Below are 19,052 nucleotides of genomic sequence, written 5' to 3'. Positions count from 1 at the left end.
CCTCAGCGTTACAAGGCAGACTTCTGTCAAAGTAAAATACCCGAGCTCACTGATTGCTATCAGAGAGGTCTTTATTTGCCAAATTGCCAAATTGAAATCCATTCCTTTACATGAAATTCTATTTGCACTCATTGCTCCTCATTCCCACTGAATGACTTCTTCCATGCTTTTAATCAGGCTCGCTATTTTGGGGGCTTTGGACATTTAATCTGCTAATTCTGTAAACATTGTTGTCTTGCAGCAGCGTAGTCTTATATGATCAAAGTGAAGGCTGATGGCAGTAGCTGCTTGCATATACTGTTGATTCAGCGGTGAGATACTATTGTGCACTTCATAACTGTTTATTTGACCTTGAATTGTTGCTGGCCTTATCTGTAGTCAGACGGGCTATTGTTCCATTATGTTCCTATGCAAGAGCCTACTCATTGCGCACACACTTTGTGTTTCACTGGGATAAACTGAACACAATAGAGAAATCAGCAACTTGTTGAAGTGTTACTGATCTGTTGATGCAGTGCTAGATATCATTAATTCCTTCTTCCCTTTGTTTTCGGGATTTCTGAGTGTGTTTTTCTTAAAGTATAGTTTTTCTATCCAGACCTACGTCAAATAAAGTGAGGCTAAGCTTCAAGTGCACTTGAAATCTTACTTTTGTTTGGTTATTGTTTTCATGAGAATTCAGCGGTCCGTTTTTTATCAGAGCTCTTTTGTGTGGAATCTGCAGAATCTCACTGCAGATCTTGTGCAGATGAGTCATACAGTGTCTTGCAGTTCAAAATAAGGTACTGTAGCATGATAGAAATGGGAAGAACACATCTTTATGTGAAACGTGTTTTAAAAAGAAAATGCTTAATGGATACAGACACTTTATGGTGATCTAGAAATTTTCAGTTTTGTTTCAGAAAAATTTATTTTAATTGAGAAACTACCAAAAAATATTTCTTAAAAAAAAAATCCTAATAATAACAAAAATAGGCATTTATTGTAGCTTTAACAGCTTTTTATAAGACTTATATTTAATATTGGTTCAATAGGATTAGTTCTTTTATTTTTGATCGGTCCACACCCAGTGGATATAGTGATGTTTTTCAAGGGTTGTTGTCCAGTGCGAAAAGGGAGAGGGAGTTCCTAAAATAAGTTGTTGGAACTCAAGAAAATAACTTCCTAAAATTAGTTGAATTGTTCTCAAGAAAAGGAAATGACTAATGATCATGAATGCCTAGGTGTGAATGGTGTGGGGATAGTCTAGCGCATGCTGCTGTTTGTGTGCACAGTGAAAAACAACAAAGAACAACATTTTATTGTTCTTATTCAATTGTAATGGCCTCAGCTATTTCTTTTAAGCAGTCACAGTACATTTGCCAGTGAACTGCTCCTCGTCCCAAGATGCATAGAATTGGCTTTGATGTAATCATTCACAGTAAAAATAAAGGGCTCATCAATTTTGAAATGGACATTTTATTTTTGTAAATGTGCAGGATAATTATCCCAGTCTATTAAAACTTCCCAGAGGGTTGGAAACACTTAACGCTGCATGCTGCAGCAAGCTGGAAAACAACACAGCGCGAGAGGTTTGGTTGATGACTGGGAGTGTTGTCAGTCACAGTGCATGGTTTGATGATGTGTTTCTGTTGCTGTGTACATCTGCAGGAAATGGTTTTGTTAACCCCAGGGGCTCTCCAGGCCTCCTCAGCACAGCCAGTGGCAATGGCCTGGGTAAAGTCATGCCCACCAAGTCTCCGCCACCCCCTGGAGGGAACATGGGAATGGGAAGCCGCAAGCCAGACCTGAGGGTTGTTATCCCTCCATCAAGCAAAGGGATGATGCCCCCGCTGGTGAGTAGAGAGCACACCACTGCACACGAGTATCACCAGCTGAAGCACCTTTAAATATCTCTGCTGCAGGGCAGAGCAGAGCTTTGTTTGGTGTCTTTATCAAGCCCTTCGTAGCAGAACACTTTGCCTGGATTTTGCCCAAACATGTTTTTGATGTTATCACAAAACGTAGCGTGGTGTTCAGCTGAGGCTTCCGCCTCACTTGAACACTTGAACTCAGGACTTTTATTTATCTGAGAAGTGGGGCTCGGTGTGGTAGCGTTAGTGTCTGAGATGCGTTCACCTCTATTTCAATGTGGACCGAACCATGGATCTGCACCCTCGCTCCATTATTCACATTTAATCTGAGGCTTATAAAAATAATAATAATAAGAAAGCTACAGGGTGCCCTGATCGTAGCAAACACCTGAGGTTTAAGCAGACCCTCCAAGTCACGAATCGACATTCAGAAAACTGTAAAAGGGGGGTTGGGGCGGGATTTAAAGACAGTGGCAAGCAAATACCCTGATTCACCTCTGTGTGTTGTTTGTGGTGTCAGTAACAGGAGCCTTTCCAGAAAACCGATGTGTTTTGTAAATAAACCTCTGGTTACTGTGGCTGCTCCTCCTTTGCTGAGCCTCAGCTGGCCTGGAGCAGTGTTTAAACAACTGCGTGATACTGTGTCTGCTTGTGGAATACGTAGGAGTAGGACAGGTTGTGTTGCAAGAGGTCTAAAACAGCTTAGGCGCAGGGTGGGAGGTCGGTCCTGTTCTGTCTGAGCCTACGAAGCATTTTCGACTGGTAGAGGCGGTTGAGGGCGTGGGCTGTGGCAGGTCTGCAGACAGCCTGTCATTAGGCCATAATGGTATTAAATTAATCACATCTCAGTGTGACAGAGTGTAGATGAAGACTTAATCAGGGGCCCAGGGTGTGAGCCAGATAATATCTTGTCGCCCTTGTCGTGTCTTCCTACCGCTATTGATTGAGTGTGGGTATTAAGAGCCCCGGCGTGGACACAGTATGTCCCACAGCACAGAAAAGATGGAAAATGGGCTTCTTGCTCTTCCTCCCAGCACAGGGGGGATTTTTAAGTGCACAGTACTAAGCAGCCATTATTGGTACCAGTGGAGAAGCTTCATTCGTAATTTCTGGTGATTATGATTTGATCTCAGTGCCACTCACAAATGTCAGCTCTCATTTGTGTAAGCTTCACTGACGTCCGACTGCTCCATCGCCTTTATTTACAAGATTGGAATTTTATAGCCCAACAAAGGGGAGCACCAGCGCTTCATACCCACACATGCTACGGTTTGGTGACCCCATGTATTTGCATTACATTTAAAAAAGCAAATTTAACTGCTTTGTTCAAAGAGCGAGATTTACCAGTGATTGGTCACCAGAAGTTTTATATTTATTATTGTCCCTTTTACTTTAAATTCCTGCACTTGTCACCGCCCCCCACCCCGAGCGATCTACAGCCGCTCTGCTGCTTTTCTGTAACTCTCTTCTTTTCTTCTGTTGAGGGCAGTCTGAGGAGGAGGAAATGGATTTGGTGAGTTTTGAGAAATGCCTGGGCAAATGGCTGCAATGTGAACGTGCTTCCGGTGATCACTGATGCTAGACTGAAGGCACCGCGCACACTGGAGATCTCAGATCTCCCAGTGATAAGAAACAAGACATGGAAAAACAAAAACAAAAACGACAAAAACATTAACACTGCATGCTTTGGGTTTGGCCTGTGAAAATTGCCTCGGCCTGTTAAATTGGCTCCTCTATTCCCAACACGTCAATGTTAGTCATATACCACCAGAGTTTATGTGTGAAAATGTGTGTGTGTGACAGAGAAAGCGAGAGAGGGAGGGAGCGGGAGAGAGCGAAAGCAGATCAGTGATTACTTTTTAAAATTATTTTACGCATAGTTTCACGTTTTACAACTCAAAGACTGATGAGTAAATTATAAATCATTTATATTTTTTAAGCCAGAGAGGATTACATCATCTTAAATGATATCACCCTGCGAGATACTTGGTGAAGTCATCTGGCTGGAGAGTGTTGGAACAATGCGAGGAAGCCATCGACTGTAGATCATTATGCAATGGCGCTTCAAACACAACTGCTGGCAGCTGCACATATGTTTGTTACATTAAACACTGGGGATTTTTATAGTATTGTTCTAAACTTTTGCTGCGTTTCATTAGTGGATCTGCAACTCACTGAAGAGTTTACTGCATGACCACAACAAGCTGCATTTTTTGCGGACTGCATGCCAGTCACTGCACTAAAAACCATTGGGGCTCTGCTGTGTGTCAGTCTGGGTGCTGATATGTGTCATATACACTGTCCTCGTATATCGTCTTAAATATTCGGGTGTGAAACTGATCTCCAGACTCACATTAGTGGCTCACTCTGATTGTTTTTGCAGTGGACTCTTGTGGAATGGAGCTTGCCCAAAACGAGTGTTCTTAACTCTTTAATAACACTGTAACAAAATGTATTTGTAGTGCTTTTAATTGCGCATCAGCAATTCTGTACTGATGTCGGTCAGCTTTCTACTTTAAATAGCAGAATTCTACCTAAATTTATTGCAAAGTTATCTCAAACTTTTTCTGTATATATTAAATATAAACTAATCTGTAGATAATCAGACTAAAGATATCAGTTTATTGTTTGGTGTCCTCATTTTTTAATCTACTTTCATAAACTTTTTAAAGCACACAGTCAATAATGAATCAGAAAGAGCGGAACATTTACAGCAATGAAGCTGCACCGCCACCTTGTGGCAGCTTTTATTATTACATGCACATTCCTGACACGACCCTTAGTACAGAATATGGAACACTTTGAAAAAAATAGTCATTAAAAAAAACTGGATCATTTGTAGCCTTTACATTAGGGACTTTTAACTTTGCCCAAGAGCTACTTTAGCGAAATGACTGAATCATCTGCGATATTTATCAGGTAAAATAATAAAAGGATCAAAAGACAAACAAAGAAAGGATTTTGCTTCATTCAGTAACATACAGCTTTATTTAACTGAAAATGCTTTGGTTACATTTTGAAAGCATTAGGCAGAGGTGAAAACTCATCAATAAGTCTTATTTAGTGCAGCCTGCCCTTGGCATTATGTGGCTGATTTGGCACGCAGCCTCTAAGTCGAGTAACACGACGCTAAATGAAGTGTTTTAAATGATACTATTGGCACTGTTTAGCATCCAAGTGTGATATTTTCATAGTGCCATATTTTGAGCTAAAGTATTTTCTTTGTTGTTTGTGTTTTTTGCAGAACACTCAGAGGATAAGCAGTTCCCAGTCCACCCAGCCGCTGGCTACTCCAGTAGTGTCTGTCACCACCCCCAGCTTACCCCCACAGGGCCTGGTCTACTCAGGCATGACCACCTCCTACAATCCTGCTGGTGAGTCTGGACTCGCTCACCCCCCTCCCAGACTGACAACAACCTTTTTGGCCGAGATTATTTGCACAACACGCTGTTGGTTCCTGCTCTTTTCTCAGTGGCACACAGTGTTGTAACTGAAATGCGAGTGAGTTCTCAGTGTGCGTGGTTGCTTTTGTTTTTTTTTTAACAGAGTACTCCCTGAGCAGTGCAGAGATCTCTTCCCTACAGGGCTTCAGCTCTCCTGGGCTCTCGCTGGGCTCCATGTCGGCATGGCAACAGCATCAACTGGGCCAAGCAGCTCTTAATTCTTTGGTGTGAGTAACACACTTACAAACAAAAGCACACTCTCCAGACGCCCTCACATAAAAGCAACACCCACTGTGCTCTGTGATATCATACTGAATCACACATCTACAGTCCTGGCTTTTCACATTATTTCAGTTCATATTTGTTCGCTTGTTGTTTTTGACCAAGAACAAAATGTCTCGCTTATCTTTGCTGCAGTGGCGGAGGTCACCTACCTCAGGGTTCCAACCTATCTATCAGTACCAGCCAGAGCATAAACATCAAGTCTGAACCTATCTCACCGCCACGGGAGCGCGTCACCCCGTCTGGGTTCCCGCCACAGCAGCCGCAGCAAGGGTCCAGCCGACAGGAAGTTCTGGGACGTTCACCTGCCGACAGCCTCAGCTCGTCTTGTAGCTCATATGATGGCAGCGATCGCGAGGACCACCGGCCAGACTTCCACTCCCCGCTGGGGCTGGGCAGACCCCCTGCTGGCTCAGAGGACAGGGAGAGCCCGTCGGTCAAGCGCTTGCGCATGGACACATGGGTGACATAAAGAGCTCTGATCAAGCCTCCAGTCACCAGCCGGTCAGAGTGAGAGGGAGGGGTTAGACATGGAGATAAAAGAGAGAGAAAGAGGGAAAAAGAGAGAAAGAGAGAGAGCGAGGGAAAGAGAGAGAGAGAGAGAGAGAGAGAGAGCAAGAGCAAGGGTCCTTACAGCTATCATTGTCATGCTATTATTCAACTCCACTTCAGTTTGTATGACTGAGATGTAATGTAATAAGACGTGTCAGGACATATCTAAAGTTAATTCTCAGACTGATACAATAAGAATAAAAACTCAGCTAGGTGGACTGAATTATATGCACAAACAGGTGGTATCAGGTACTTGGTGCAATTCAGGAGACGCTGCAGAAGAAAGATGTTCAAAGAAAATCGTTAAACAATAGGCGGTAGATTACTTTAGTCACTGGTCTAGTCAGACACTTACATGTAGTTGCTGTTTTTGCTGTTGTGCTTGCAAGTTGCAAACAGTCAGAGAAAATTGTGTTGCTTTCAGGCTGAGGACCCGTTCATATGATATTTCACTGCAAGAACTGTCTTTAAAATCATGCTGTAATCACACAAGACCTTTATATTAAGTGGCCTCTCCTAATTTATTGACTGAGTCGATCAGGCGCTCATCAGTTTAAAGGACCAGTGTGTGGGATTTGGTAGAATTTAGCTGCAATGGTGTGTGTTGCAAATCGATCCCTCACTTTTCCCCTTCCAAGGCCGTCAATGTAGAAATGTGAAAGGTTTGTCCAACGTTTGTCCCACATGACCGACCCCGTGAAAGAAAATACTGCCCTAAATATAAGCCACCCATCCCCCCCTTCAAAACGTAAAAAACAAATTAAATTACAGTTGATTACAAACTAATTCAAACATGTTTAATAATATACGTCTGCCGTTGGATACCCAAACATCCAGCACACTGGTCCTTTTTATCGAAGTTACACAGGTATTTTGACCCTACAGTAAATCGTTGCAACAGTTGAGACTACTTTAGTGAATACATGAAACATTAATGTCTGGGGTAAAAATGAGACAGCAGCAGAATCTATTGCAATAATGACAATAACTATTCATTTTATAATTTAAAAGATTAGGGTATGTAAATGTGCAATTAAGATAATGCCCAGTTGAGCTGGTGAGAAAGTCAGCATGTTCACGTTTGTGTAACAGTTCATCAGTAATATAAGCCAAAGCTGTTCTTTTGTGTTGTTTTGTACAGTTGCATTGATTTCTCCTAACAACTCACTCAAACGCACCGTTTCTTTCGTCACAGTTCTTATTTGTTATTGTGCTTTTATTACAGTTTAAAGTCATGTAAACCAGATCTTGAATCGATATCGAAAGCCATGAACATTTGCTGTTCTGTTTGTGTAATTGATCATTTGAGCCAAACGTCGTCTTTTGTTGTGTAAATAGCGACTTTAATATATATTACCAGGGTGTGAGTACATGCTGAATGTACTGTATGATCACCGTTTTCAAGGAAAGTATATTTTTGTGGTTTACAACCAAGTTTACAAGAGTACACCCTCAAAGAAAAAGAAAAAAAAAAGTAGATCATTCACTGGTCAATATTTACTATTATGTTAGTCTCTTTGAAAATGAATCGCCAACATAAAACTCCCATGTGTTTAGTTCCAGATGGCTAATTTGTTTTGTCTCTCTTTTTAGTGGTTTAGTGGTGATTGTTTGTCCTGATGACATTGTAATAACAATGCTGTGAGGTTGAAGTTCCACTATTTTCATATTTCTTAAGGATAATCACAAGGCTAGGGGAAATAGGGTTTCTTCTCACCTATTGTGCTGGCCTGTGTTAGCAGCTGCTGAATACACTGCCACCATTTAAATCCAAGGTCCAAGCCCCTCACTGAGGAATAATCTATTGTTATTGCGTGTAGCTCGACTGAAAGACACGTCATCTCTCAAGCCATTTCCACTATCGTGCTATTGGTTCATGCAGTTAAAGACACATGGACGTGGCAGAAGTGGCTGCTGACCTTCATACAAAACCAGTCATGCCTGTTCCCACGTGTAGTTGTAAATATGTAAGTCTGCTTGAACTGTCCGTCACAATTGCGTGCAAAAAAACACCCATGTGTGTCATGAATTGGCTACGCAAACTTCATCCTATCTCCATTTCCTGTTAGTAAGAGTAGTGCAGCCTGAGGAAGAGTGAAAATCTGAAGCTGTTGAGGTCATGTAAAGACGGGAGATGGTGTGCAGGGGGAGGGGCTGTGACGTGTTTTCTTCTTCATCCTCACCGGAAAGGAATTATTCAGCAGCCAAATCATAATAAAACACACTGACTGACTTCAATCTCACTGCTGAAAGGCACACATTTATATGAGAAGTTCGCTGTACAAGACGAGTGTTGCCGTGTCTTCGCCATAGCTTTTCTTGTGTGCGTTTCTGAGATTTCTGACCTATGCTGCCCCCATCAACAGCTCCATGGTTGCTCACGTCTGTAATGATCTATGCAGTTAACCCCGATTCACATGAAACATACAGAATATGATGTCATTACAGGTTACGTTTAGTCTGCGGTGCATTAGGAGGACGAGTGTCAAAGACTGTTAGCCTCTTAAAGTGCCACAGAAGGAAGTTGCTGGAGTACAAGTTAGGTCTAATACATTTCATGAAATTATTTATTTGGATACCCTATGTCAATTTCCACATACTCACATGGTGTATAGTAATCCATAATGTAATGTAGTTTCAACACAGCTGGTGAGAATAGCAATAATAAAAGACTACAACGAAAACCGTCTGCCTGTCTCGGCAGCATCACCTCGAAGTTGAGCACATATTTTAGCACTCGATAACATATCAGGGAATTTTGTAGTTGCTCTATCTATATGCACAGTTAGGAAAATGCCTTATCCCAAAGAGAAATGACACCGCTTTTACTTTCCCTCAGTTAAACAAAGACAATGCAGATTTCAAGCAAACATGACCAGACCTGCCTCGTCTCAGATAGGACACGCGCAAGAAAACGCATGGCGAACGCACCGCGATACACTTTGCTCTTTTGGTCTCTGTCCAAGTTGTGCACAACTGATGAATGTGAAAGGAAAGGGTAATCAATGAACCTCTGTCGAGGACTTTCTTCACTTTGCTGTGCAAGAGTACACTGCTTTGCTTCACTGCTTTTATAAACAGAACTACGTGTTTGGTAAGTGTTTGTAGTTGATAGTTCACTTAACTAAAGAAGCTGTTTTCGGTTTGAATGCTCAGACCGTTTGGCGGCACAAGCTGGACTTTGTTGCCAATAATGACATTATTTGTTTCAGAATCAAAATAGATTTGAAGTTAATCTACATTTTATTTCCCTTGAATGTGTTCCTTTATTTTCAGCATAAATATTCAAGTGAACTTTTTATTAAACAATTAAGATACTATGCTAGATGTTGTACAAAATTTGTATTCTTCACAAAAGTACAAAATATTGGCTTTTAATGTGTAATTTAGGTTATCTCTCTTATTCTGTATAAAATGAAGTAAACAACTCTTTCATAGAATTTGTTCTCCTGTGAAGTCCCAAACAGTAGAAACTGTCAACTTTATTAAACACCTCAGTGTATGCTCAGTCTGATCTCACTGTCTATTTATCTTTGAATTATGCTTTGAAAGACTTTTTTTTCCCCTCGTCTCTTATATCGGTGTACTATATTTATTTGGTTCACTGGGCCCACTGCCATTGTCAATTTGATGCAAGCTGAACAGGCAGCACATTGCTTCTACAAACTTGAAAAAACACAGAATTTATATAAGAAATGTTTCATTTTTCATTTCCAACTCGTGTATTTTAAAAAGTATTTCGAATAGTATCAATTATATTAATTTCCAATGAAAAAGTAACACTACTGCACTGGAAAAACAAAAACAAAAAACTGTCTGTTAAATTCAATTATGTGTGATCATGTGTAATATTAAGTAATATTCTGCCTGTGCATTAACTTCTACATAGCTTTTACTTTATATATTGTATACGGCTTGGCTTTAATATTTACTACAATGAAAGATCTCCTGTTTATTGCAATGAAGAATCTCTAATTCTCGTCAAGTTAATACAACAATATTATTGTTAGAACAGCTGCAAATTACATATTATAGAAACCATATTTTTTGCATTGGCTGTTACAGGCATCAGCAGAGAACAGTGTATTTGCATGCTATTGCCTGCAGGAGGCACTGCAGTACAATAAATTCGTCAATAGTTTGCTGGGTCGTTGCTAAAGCAGGGGAACGTACTGCAAAGGAAAGCAAGTTTCTTCCATCTCTCTTGATCTACTCTGACTAAGCTTTATCACAAAGCTTCTTATTAGTGGGCTCTATATTAATTTTATGTCTACTATACAAATGTGTATGTGGAAGATGGGAAATGACAGACATTAAGAACCATCAATATATGAATATAAGGTTAAATGGACACACCAGAAAGTAAGGAAAAAAAATAAATAAAATAAAATGTCAAAAAACAACAACAACAAAACAAGTATAGACTTTAACACGACAATGACAAGGAAAAAAAACAACAACATAAGCCACTTTGAAACTGAATCACTGATCACACCAAAAGTCAACGTTAAAAATGTTCATATATATATATATATATATAGATAGATAGATAGATGGATAGATATATAATTTGGAAAGTGAATTATTGTTATAAGTTCGACATTTTCAGTGCTTTTCCTTACCTACAGAGGTTTCTCTGGGTTCTTCTGGAATAATTTATTAATATTATTATTTTTTATTGAGTCGCAGTGGACACTTCCCCATTTTTACTTCAAGGAAATGGTAATTTGATACGCAATACACGAACATACACAAACACACATTTGAAAAAGGAAAGTTTTCACAGAAATTTCTGTAGAATACTAAACACACCCCATGATTTAACAGCTTGCCACCCACAGCAATAAGTTGAAGTAATTGCTTCCTGCGTGACTTTATCAGTCTCTCACATTGTTATGGAGGAATTGTTCCCACTTTTTGTTACAACATTTCAGTTTCAGTTGATTGAGGTTTGCACTCATTCATTTATGCACAGCTCTCTTAAACATTTCAATCAAGTTGAGGTTTGGACTTTGACCAGACTATTGCAACGTCTTGATTCTTTTTTAGTCATTCTTTTATCGATCACAGCCGGTGTGCTGTGATTGTTGCCCAATTGCAGCAATTTTGGGCCACGTTAGCACGTTACCACTTTAGCAGAGGAGTTCATGCTCAACTCAATGACCAGGTCCCGTGGGTACAAAAGAAGCCTGAATCATCACACCTCCACTACCCTGCTTGATAGATGATCTCAGGTTTATGCTGTGTTTCCTGTGCATCACGGCAAAACTGCTCTTCTTTGGTTGCATCTGTCCAAAGGAAATTGTTTCTCAAGTGCTTCCAAACAAACACATATTTGTTCAGTCTTTTTCTAAAACTTACTGCCATGAACTTTCATATTTAACATGCAACTGAGGCCTGTAGAATCTGAGGTGTAGTTCTCTGTTTTGTTTTGTATTTTATTTTATACTTCACAGAATATTGTATGGTCTGACTTGGGAGAGAATTTGCTGGGATGACCGTTCCAAGGAAGACCGTGCTACTGTGTTAACACCTGGATGCTTCAAACCAGAAAACCAAAACCTCTGCTTTTATACAGTTTATTGGTTTCACCTAGCAGCTGAAACTTACCCTCTTAATTCCCACGGAAGCAGTAAGAGTTTGTTTTTCACATGACTACGCAGTGTTTTTGCAATAGACTTTCATTCCTAGCAGCAGATGTTTTGACAGCAGGAAAATCACAGGTGGAGTTGATGACATTAATGATTCATGACTCAGTTCCATTCAATGTCCTAGTAAACCGTGATCCTGCAGCAATATACGCAATAGCAGGGCCTCCCATAAATGGAATGCAGAGATCTTTAATACACCTATTTCTTTCTAGTCATGGCAACTCAAAGTGTTTGTTAGTGGGAAGTCCAATCTAGAGGACAATTTTGTATATTTTTACTATATTCATCTGCCACCTGTACTTGCTTGTTAATTGCCAAATTGTAAATGAACTGATTCTTCTATTGCACTGTACTATTTGAGCACCTTAAACAACACCCCGTTCACACACATTAATTCTCTACATTTCTTTCACATCTAAGTGCTTTCTAGCTAACATTCTCACACATTAATTCAGATGAACGCATCAAGAGCAACAGGCCTCGGTTTCTTGTCCACGAAACTTTGGCATCCAGACTGGAGAAGCCAGGGATTGAACCTCCTTCCAGTCTACCGGTTATCTTTTAATCCCCTTGATTACTGGATGACCTGCTCTACCTCCTGAGCCACAGGTCAGCACAGGCTTGAAAATAATTACCTCTGCTACATTAGATTTAATAGTTACAGTTTGACCACTTACAATGTTTAAATTGTAAGCTCAAACCCTGGTAAAGCAGTAGTCACAACTATGTATTTATGGGCTTGGGCTATTTCTTTACTTTTACTTACACTTTGAATGCAATTTGCAGTTTGTGTGTGTGTGTGTGTGTGTGTGTTTGAAGGATTACTTAAAGGGAGGTGTTGTCAATTAAGTAAAATAGCCTGAATGGTCATTTCCCAATGGCAAACTATCAAACTGTTCACTCAGTGTTACATATTAGGTTGTTAACATTGCCCAGCTGTGCAGTTCTAACATTAGCATTTTATTGCGCAGGCACTGACTGATGTCCTATTATTAATGTAGGGAAAAAACACACAATGGGTAGTTGTTACTACCTGTATCAGTGAAAGACAGATTTTACCCTTTGAATCTTGAGGTTTTTGCACACATTCTTCTTGTGATTCCTTGATTTCTTAATCAGGCAGCTGGAGTCTGATGGTTGGGAAAGCAGGTGTAAGACCTTGCAGAGACCAAGGGCTCCACAGAGAAACATTTACTATTTTGATAGCTGCCAAATGCTGGGTAGAGTAGAGCCATGACTTCAGACTGCTGTAGAATGGAGTCTGGATTAGTCGCAGGCATAACGTTTGTTGGGCCATACCAATTTAACCAATACGGATGCCAAGCGAAGTGTCTGTGGACAAAGGGCACTGGGAACAGTTCAGTGCATCAAATATATATCAGAATATAATTCTGAATCAGAGATGCTAGGCTGAGCATTTACTGCTCGAAGTATAGAATAGATTTTCGTCCGCACGGTGATGGCACGGCTCATTCGTAACTGTTTGTTTTAAATGTGCAGCCCAAAACCTTCTCTCTGAATTAAAGTTGACTTTCTCAAGAAAACTCTGCTTTTGCACATCTGGAGTAGATAGTGACTCATCACCCATTTATGTACAGAACTGTTACTACATGGTAATCTATGAGCAGATACTCGGATTACCTGGGAGGGAAACAACAAAATGCTGCACTTCCTAAAAGTGCATGTAAACATGGGTGTAGTTAAAGGTTTGAGTGGGAAGGGTGGGATGTGTGTGTATTTGGGGTGTGGGTCATAGACTCCTCTACAATCTAACCCCTGCAGAAAATCTGAGGCATTATACCGTTATACTTCACACATTTAAATATTCAATCCCATAATATCATTTTTTTTAGAATGGGAAGCAGAATTAGGTGATCTATTATTAGGGAAATGTAGGAAAGGAGTCTGAAAAACACACATACTTGTTAAATTAATTGATGAATACATCATCATACAATGTTCATAGAGACCATAAACATTGGACAGCATCCACACCTAATCCTTAGTGTTAGTGTTGGAGGGTGGAGGGGTCATTTATCAGCTAATCTATCTAGACTGGTTAACAAGTTGCATTAATAAACTGTGTTCAACAGAGATAAAAATTCCAATCATTAAAAGTGAAGCACAGGATTGTCTGCACCACACGGCCACAGTCAAAACATTACTCGGATAGTCCTTTAAAATAATGCACAAAATTACAACAGCATGGATTACAACAATCACGCACACGCATACATGCACTGTGAAGAAGTCCAGTTTAAGGACTTCATAGTGAGGTGAGGCCTAATGAGACAGGGTAGGCCACCTGCCAATCAATATGGCCACACTCTTAACTCAGTTATGCAAAATGCACTCAGAGTTGTTATGAAGGGGTAGAGTCCAAAGTCTTCTCTTTTCTTTTTTGTACCAGTTTAAATGCCTTGTGGCACCCAGAGGAATTACAGTTTTTAGCACTTTATTCCTGGACTGTTTAAGATGCTAATCTTATTTAATTAGTCAAAGGCATTCATTAAAAAGTAAATAAACAAACAAACACAAATGTAGTTTATTCCACTGTGAAGTAAAAACTAATAAATTTGTGAATCTCAACATGTTTTTGTACTGCTTTCTTTTTAATTAAAAAAGTGGATGGATCATCATCATAAGACGACCTGTAACTTAGCAATAAAAATAAAAATTAACTGACAATATTAGTTTAATGATAAGGATTTAACTGATGACCTACACAGGAGAACCTGAAGCAAATATTATTTTGCACCTTTATTAGGATAGGACATAAAATTCTGCTTTATTCTGACTTAACAGCTCTTAAAAGCTTCTTCTGGCGACTTTTTGGGAACTGGTGTTGTGATGTGAGCACTGATATCGATATATGTTTTGATATATATATTGATATATTATATATTGCTGGACTGGCGGCCTGTCCAGCGCCCCCTGGAATTAGATAAGCGCCTGAGAAAATGGATGGATAAATTGAAATCAACTGAAAACTAAACTGGTAAATCATAGCTGGAGACATGGCTATCATCCCAAGGAAATCATGCACAGAAAATGTAGTCAGTTAGAATTTTTTTTTACTATTACAGCGAAACAGTAATGCGCACACAGTGGAAGTGTTCAGGGAGCAATCTGATAGCCATGCACGACAATGTCTGAAAATGCCCAAGAAGCTGGACTTAAAAGGGAAATAACCGGGATCAGGTAAGATTAAAAATTTTTGGGCACATTCTCGAAACTTGGCACACCTCATTCAGGAAATCATGCGCAGGAATATGGCCAAATCATCTTGCCTTTTCCCCCCATCCACTGTCAGTTGCAATAATCCAAAGGTGCAACCACTTTATTTTCAACCACAGGCCTAATTTCATGCATTAACTCAGCTCTGCAATCTTATGTTTAAAAAATCTTAATTTTTAGGTCAACTAAAATGTGCTTTCCGCCAAATATTCACTGTCTTTGCGACAACAGCTTTTGAAAATAGCTACGTTTATGTATTTATTTTTAGGTGATGGACTTCCTAATTTTTCAAGTCAGCCAGTGATCATCACTGTGTCTGGCCGCTTTAGTGTTTTAGTGAAACGAAGCTCTATAAGTCGTAACCTCCCTGGTATCTAGCTGAGCAAGATTGCCATGCAGGTCTGTGAAGGAATTCCTGAGACATTGCCTAAACATGTTGTGCAAACTTAATAGTATTTTGTACATTTTGAGTGTATCTCGTCATAGAAAGTTTAAAGCTTGTAAGTAATCCAAGTTGCTCTTGTCTGGGCCAACTGTAATCCATTGTGAGAATCAAATAGTTAGCCTAACCACTAGCAGCTCGGTCAGTTACTGTATGTACATCTACTGTAATTTTACTTTGGTATTAACATTACTTGGATATTTTCGACTGTGGAGACTGTATGCATCATTGCTCCCAGTTTTACTGACAGTTAATGCTATGGATCTCGACAGCTGTAGTTGTCTATATAGTAGAACCATAGTAAAATTTACCTTATATTTCCTCTTAACACGCAACTAAATTATGTTAATATATTATTGCTTCTGTTAAATACAAAGAAAAAGTTAAACTACGTTTATCGAACATAAAACACAGAGGTTTTAGGTCACTCGGTCCACAGGCTCACTCTTTAATGGCTGTATTCAGTTTGTAGGCTTGCATGTGCATAACTCAGTAGATTTGTCCCCAAGTGCATGTTCTTGGCTCTCCTTCCAGAGACCAGCTGTGATTTAGGCTGGAAGATGTCCACTGTGCATGGGTAGAGTAACCAAGCAGGGTTTTGGGTTGTTTGAGTTGAGCGAGAAGGAGGGCGACAGGCCACCTGCCATAGGGGCTTGCCCTGTTCTGACGCCCAACCCTGCCTTTCAACTAGAAGCCAAGTAGAGGGTCTTTCATGTGGGCCTGATCTCCTAAAGACATCAGCAAATATTGAACAAGACAGTCCAGACTCAAACACATCTGTTGTCATATAGTCTCAACTGTTAGGCTCAGACAAGGAGAGAGAGAGAGAGAGAGAGGGAACACCAGTGTGTCTGTTGCATTAGCTTCTATCTGTAGACAGAAAGCTATAGTTTATACTTTGCAAACACAAATGCTCCTTTTTAACTAGCTTAGGCTAAACCACGTTCTACTGTAAACAAATATGGGGGCGTACGAAAGTAATGGAGTTTGGTATGGTGAGGCAGCTACCGAGTGCCAGATCCTCCCTGACATTTCATATGCCTCAGTCATGTTGCAGAATCCATCAGCAGCATTTTTGGGACTGTTTTGGACACATAGGAAAGACAGTTGTATTGTATAATTAGGCTGGATTAAGGTATTAAGTATATTTTCAAATACTTGGGCCTATAATGGAACCCATATGAGAGAATGCAAGTCGTAAAACATACAAATTGCCTCACAAATGCAAATAAACGGTCAAATATACAAATCAACACTAGCAGGCTGGCATAACAGGCTGCTGTGCCGTGAGCAACTGTTTCATAGTTTCAACGCTGCGGTGTTGGTTTAATCTCTCGCTACATTGTCTTAATTTACTCCATATTTGTTGTCAGATTTTTTTTTTCTTAGCCCACATAAGTGGAGTCAAACTGTACTATATGTGGCTCCATCTATCACAGACAACTTGGGTAGGACTGAACAGTTGAAAGGCATTCGCATAGTCATTGAAACTCGCCTTGTTTGACTGGTACAGCTAGTTTCACCTACTGCGACTCCTCCACCAATCACTTGTCTGTGTTCCTGCATGATCTGTTGCCTTAAATATTTCCGCTTGCTGATCATAGTTGGGATTGCTAACCAGTCTGTTGGAAAATTTTCATCTGCTCTCAGTGGGAACTAAATCATTGTGTGGGTTTGCTGGGTTTCACAGCAGAAGTCAACCGAACAGGTATGTGTCTTCCATTGTTAAACTAGACTGGAAAATCCAGTGTCATTATGTAAAGCTATTTTAAACACAGATTTATGCAGTAAGATGTTTGAAGTCAACATTATTGGTAAGATCGTTCCAGTTGTAATATGTTTTTTGTATGTGTGTTGGATTAAAGTAAAAGGCAGAAACGTGGCACACTAAATCACACTAAATGTTTGTCTTCATGTGATTTGAGTATGTTGAAAAGTTCTTTGCCATATTACTGCCAACCTACTGCCTACCCCCTTACTTACATTACATTAGGAAGATTCAGAAAGGTGACAAATTAATGGAATGTGAAGGGTCTTAGTAAGGTGCTGGGCTGCCACATTATCTTTAGTGTGTCTTGGCACTGATTCTACTAGTTTGTGGAAAACTGATGAGATGAAAAACATTTCTCCCAAAATATTATTTGTTGTTGTGTTGATAGTGATTGGTCATCATGTTAGACACCAAAACCTCCTGTAGCTGTTCAGTAGAGTTGGGATCTGATTCCTGTGAAGGCCATGGCATGTGATTTCTAAGATTTTCATACTGATTGAAGCATTCACTGAGCCAACATGCCTGTATGGGGGTACTGTTGCACAGCAACTTTTCATTGTTTTACACTTCCCTCTAAGTGAATGAGTGCAACCAAACCTCATCAGCAAAATAGATAAATACGTTTAAAGATCTGTAATATCACATTTAAGTGCTTCTATAGGAAAGATTTTTTGACTGACCATCTCCATTATGTTCACATCACCTAATCTCCACGAAGCATCTATACAAATGCATTAGACCTCTAAACATGCACGGCATATTAACTCAATTTCACTGTTGTTGATTATTTTAATCTGAAGGGTATCCCTCAAGATGGAGAACAAGAAAAAGAATTTAGCAGACAGATTTCGTCTGAAACCCAAGTTGCCCAACTTTAAGAAGTCCCCCAAGAAGCCACTGGCCAAGCAGGGGAGGAATCTGGCCAATCGACGAAGTATCTCTGTACCCGACCTAACAATGGTGCCAGGTGAAGCATATTCTACTGAGAATCCCTTGCTGTCTTCTGCCGCTGATGCCACGGCCGTTGGCGTCTCTCCCGGTCTGAGTGAAACTGATTCTGCTGCGAGTTCATTGAACGAGTTTGCAGACAAACAAAGTAATACAATCCCAGAAACCAGATCCAGATTTCTTCAGCCTGATCCCTCATATACAGCTCTGAATAGATTAAGCGCACCGCCAGAGACCCCTGGCCTTTATGAGGAAATTAATGAAATGGTTAATTCTGGTTCAGAGAACAAATCCAGCCCAGCTCTAGATGATTTATATGCTAAAATAGATAAAAAAGGCAAAGGGCCCTTATCAAAATTTCCTTTTGAACAAGTTCCGACAGGAAGCGATATGTCTAACGGTGGACAAGATCCCATACCAAGACCAGACCTTCCAGAGAGATGGAGTATTCTTGGTGAAGAAGTCCCAGAAAAAGGGCCTAGTCTTGCTGCAGCGCTGGCCAGAGCACAGTCACTGGGGGAGCAAAAAAACCTTTATAAAGAAAAACAGAGCTTATCAACTGAGCCGAAAAAGCCATCATCTGAAAAAGGGACTCCACCAGCAATCAGACAAAACGCTCATACTGATAGGATGATGTTAGACTCTGTGGGCAGACCTTTGGAAAGTGGAGATGGCAACTCTCTGGACTCGGCGTGCGGCACTCCCAGTGAGGAGAAAGTCAACATGCCTTGGATGACAGACGTGGAAGAACCTTTTACTCCCATGCTGATGAGAGAGTTCTCCTTAGACGAGAATCTTCTTGAGGAAACCCAGAGGGATGAGGACGATGATACTGGAGAGGTCCGTATTATTTTTATTATTATATAGTTAGAC

At 40.2% G+C, this 19,052-nt stretch overlaps 2 protein-coding genes across 13 annotated transcripts in view; both read left to right on the top strand.

Moving 5' to 3' along the window:
* Nucleotides 1-9,638, top strand: part of mef2aa (myocyte enhancer factor 2aa) — a 62,105-nt gene extending 52,467 nt beyond the window's left edge. For 8 of the 12 annotated variants that reach the window (XM_025908679.1, XM_025908678.1, XM_025908683.1 and 5 more), the window contains 5 exons: nt 1,651-1,835; nt 3,343-3,366; nt 5,098-5,227; nt 5,400-5,523; nt 5,714-9,638. In XM_025908679.1, the coding sequence (XP_025764464.1) occupies nt 1,651-1,835; nt 3,343-3,366; nt 5,098-5,227; nt 5,400-5,523; nt 5,714-6,050 (800 nt within the window). In that variant the 3' untranslated portion in view covers nt 6,051-9,638. The remainder of the gene's footprint in view (nt 1-1,650; nt 1,836-3,342; nt 3,367-5,097; nt 5,228-5,399; nt 5,524-5,713) is intronic. The other 4 variants (XM_025908684.1, XM_005470785.4, XM_025908685.1 and 1 more) reach the window with 1 other exon arrangement.
* Nucleotides 9,639-17,056: 7,418 nt separating this feature from the next.
* Nucleotides 17,057-19,052, top strand: part of mctp2a (multiple C2 domains, transmembrane 2a) — a 32,661-nt gene continuing 30,665 nt past the window's right edge. Inside the window, exons 1-2 of the mRNA XM_005470781.3 lie at nt 17,057-17,168; nt 18,032-19,019. Coding sequence (XP_005470838.1) covers nt 18,045-19,019 — 975 coding nt within the window. The 5' untranslated portion in view covers nt 17,057-17,168; nt 18,032-18,044. The remainder of the gene's footprint in view (nt 17,169-18,031; nt 19,020-19,052) is intronic.

The sequence above is a fragment of the Oreochromis niloticus genome, linkage group LG7, assembly GCF_001858045.2.
Source record: "Oreochromis niloticus isolate F11D_XX linkage group LG7, O_niloticus_UMD_NMBU, whole genome shotgun sequence".
In the NCBI taxonomy this organism is placed as follows: Eukaryota; Metazoa; Chordata; class Actinopteri; order Cichliformes; family Cichlidae; genus Oreochromis; species Oreochromis niloticus.
This window is presented reverse-complemented; position numbering and strand designations above follow the sequence as displayed.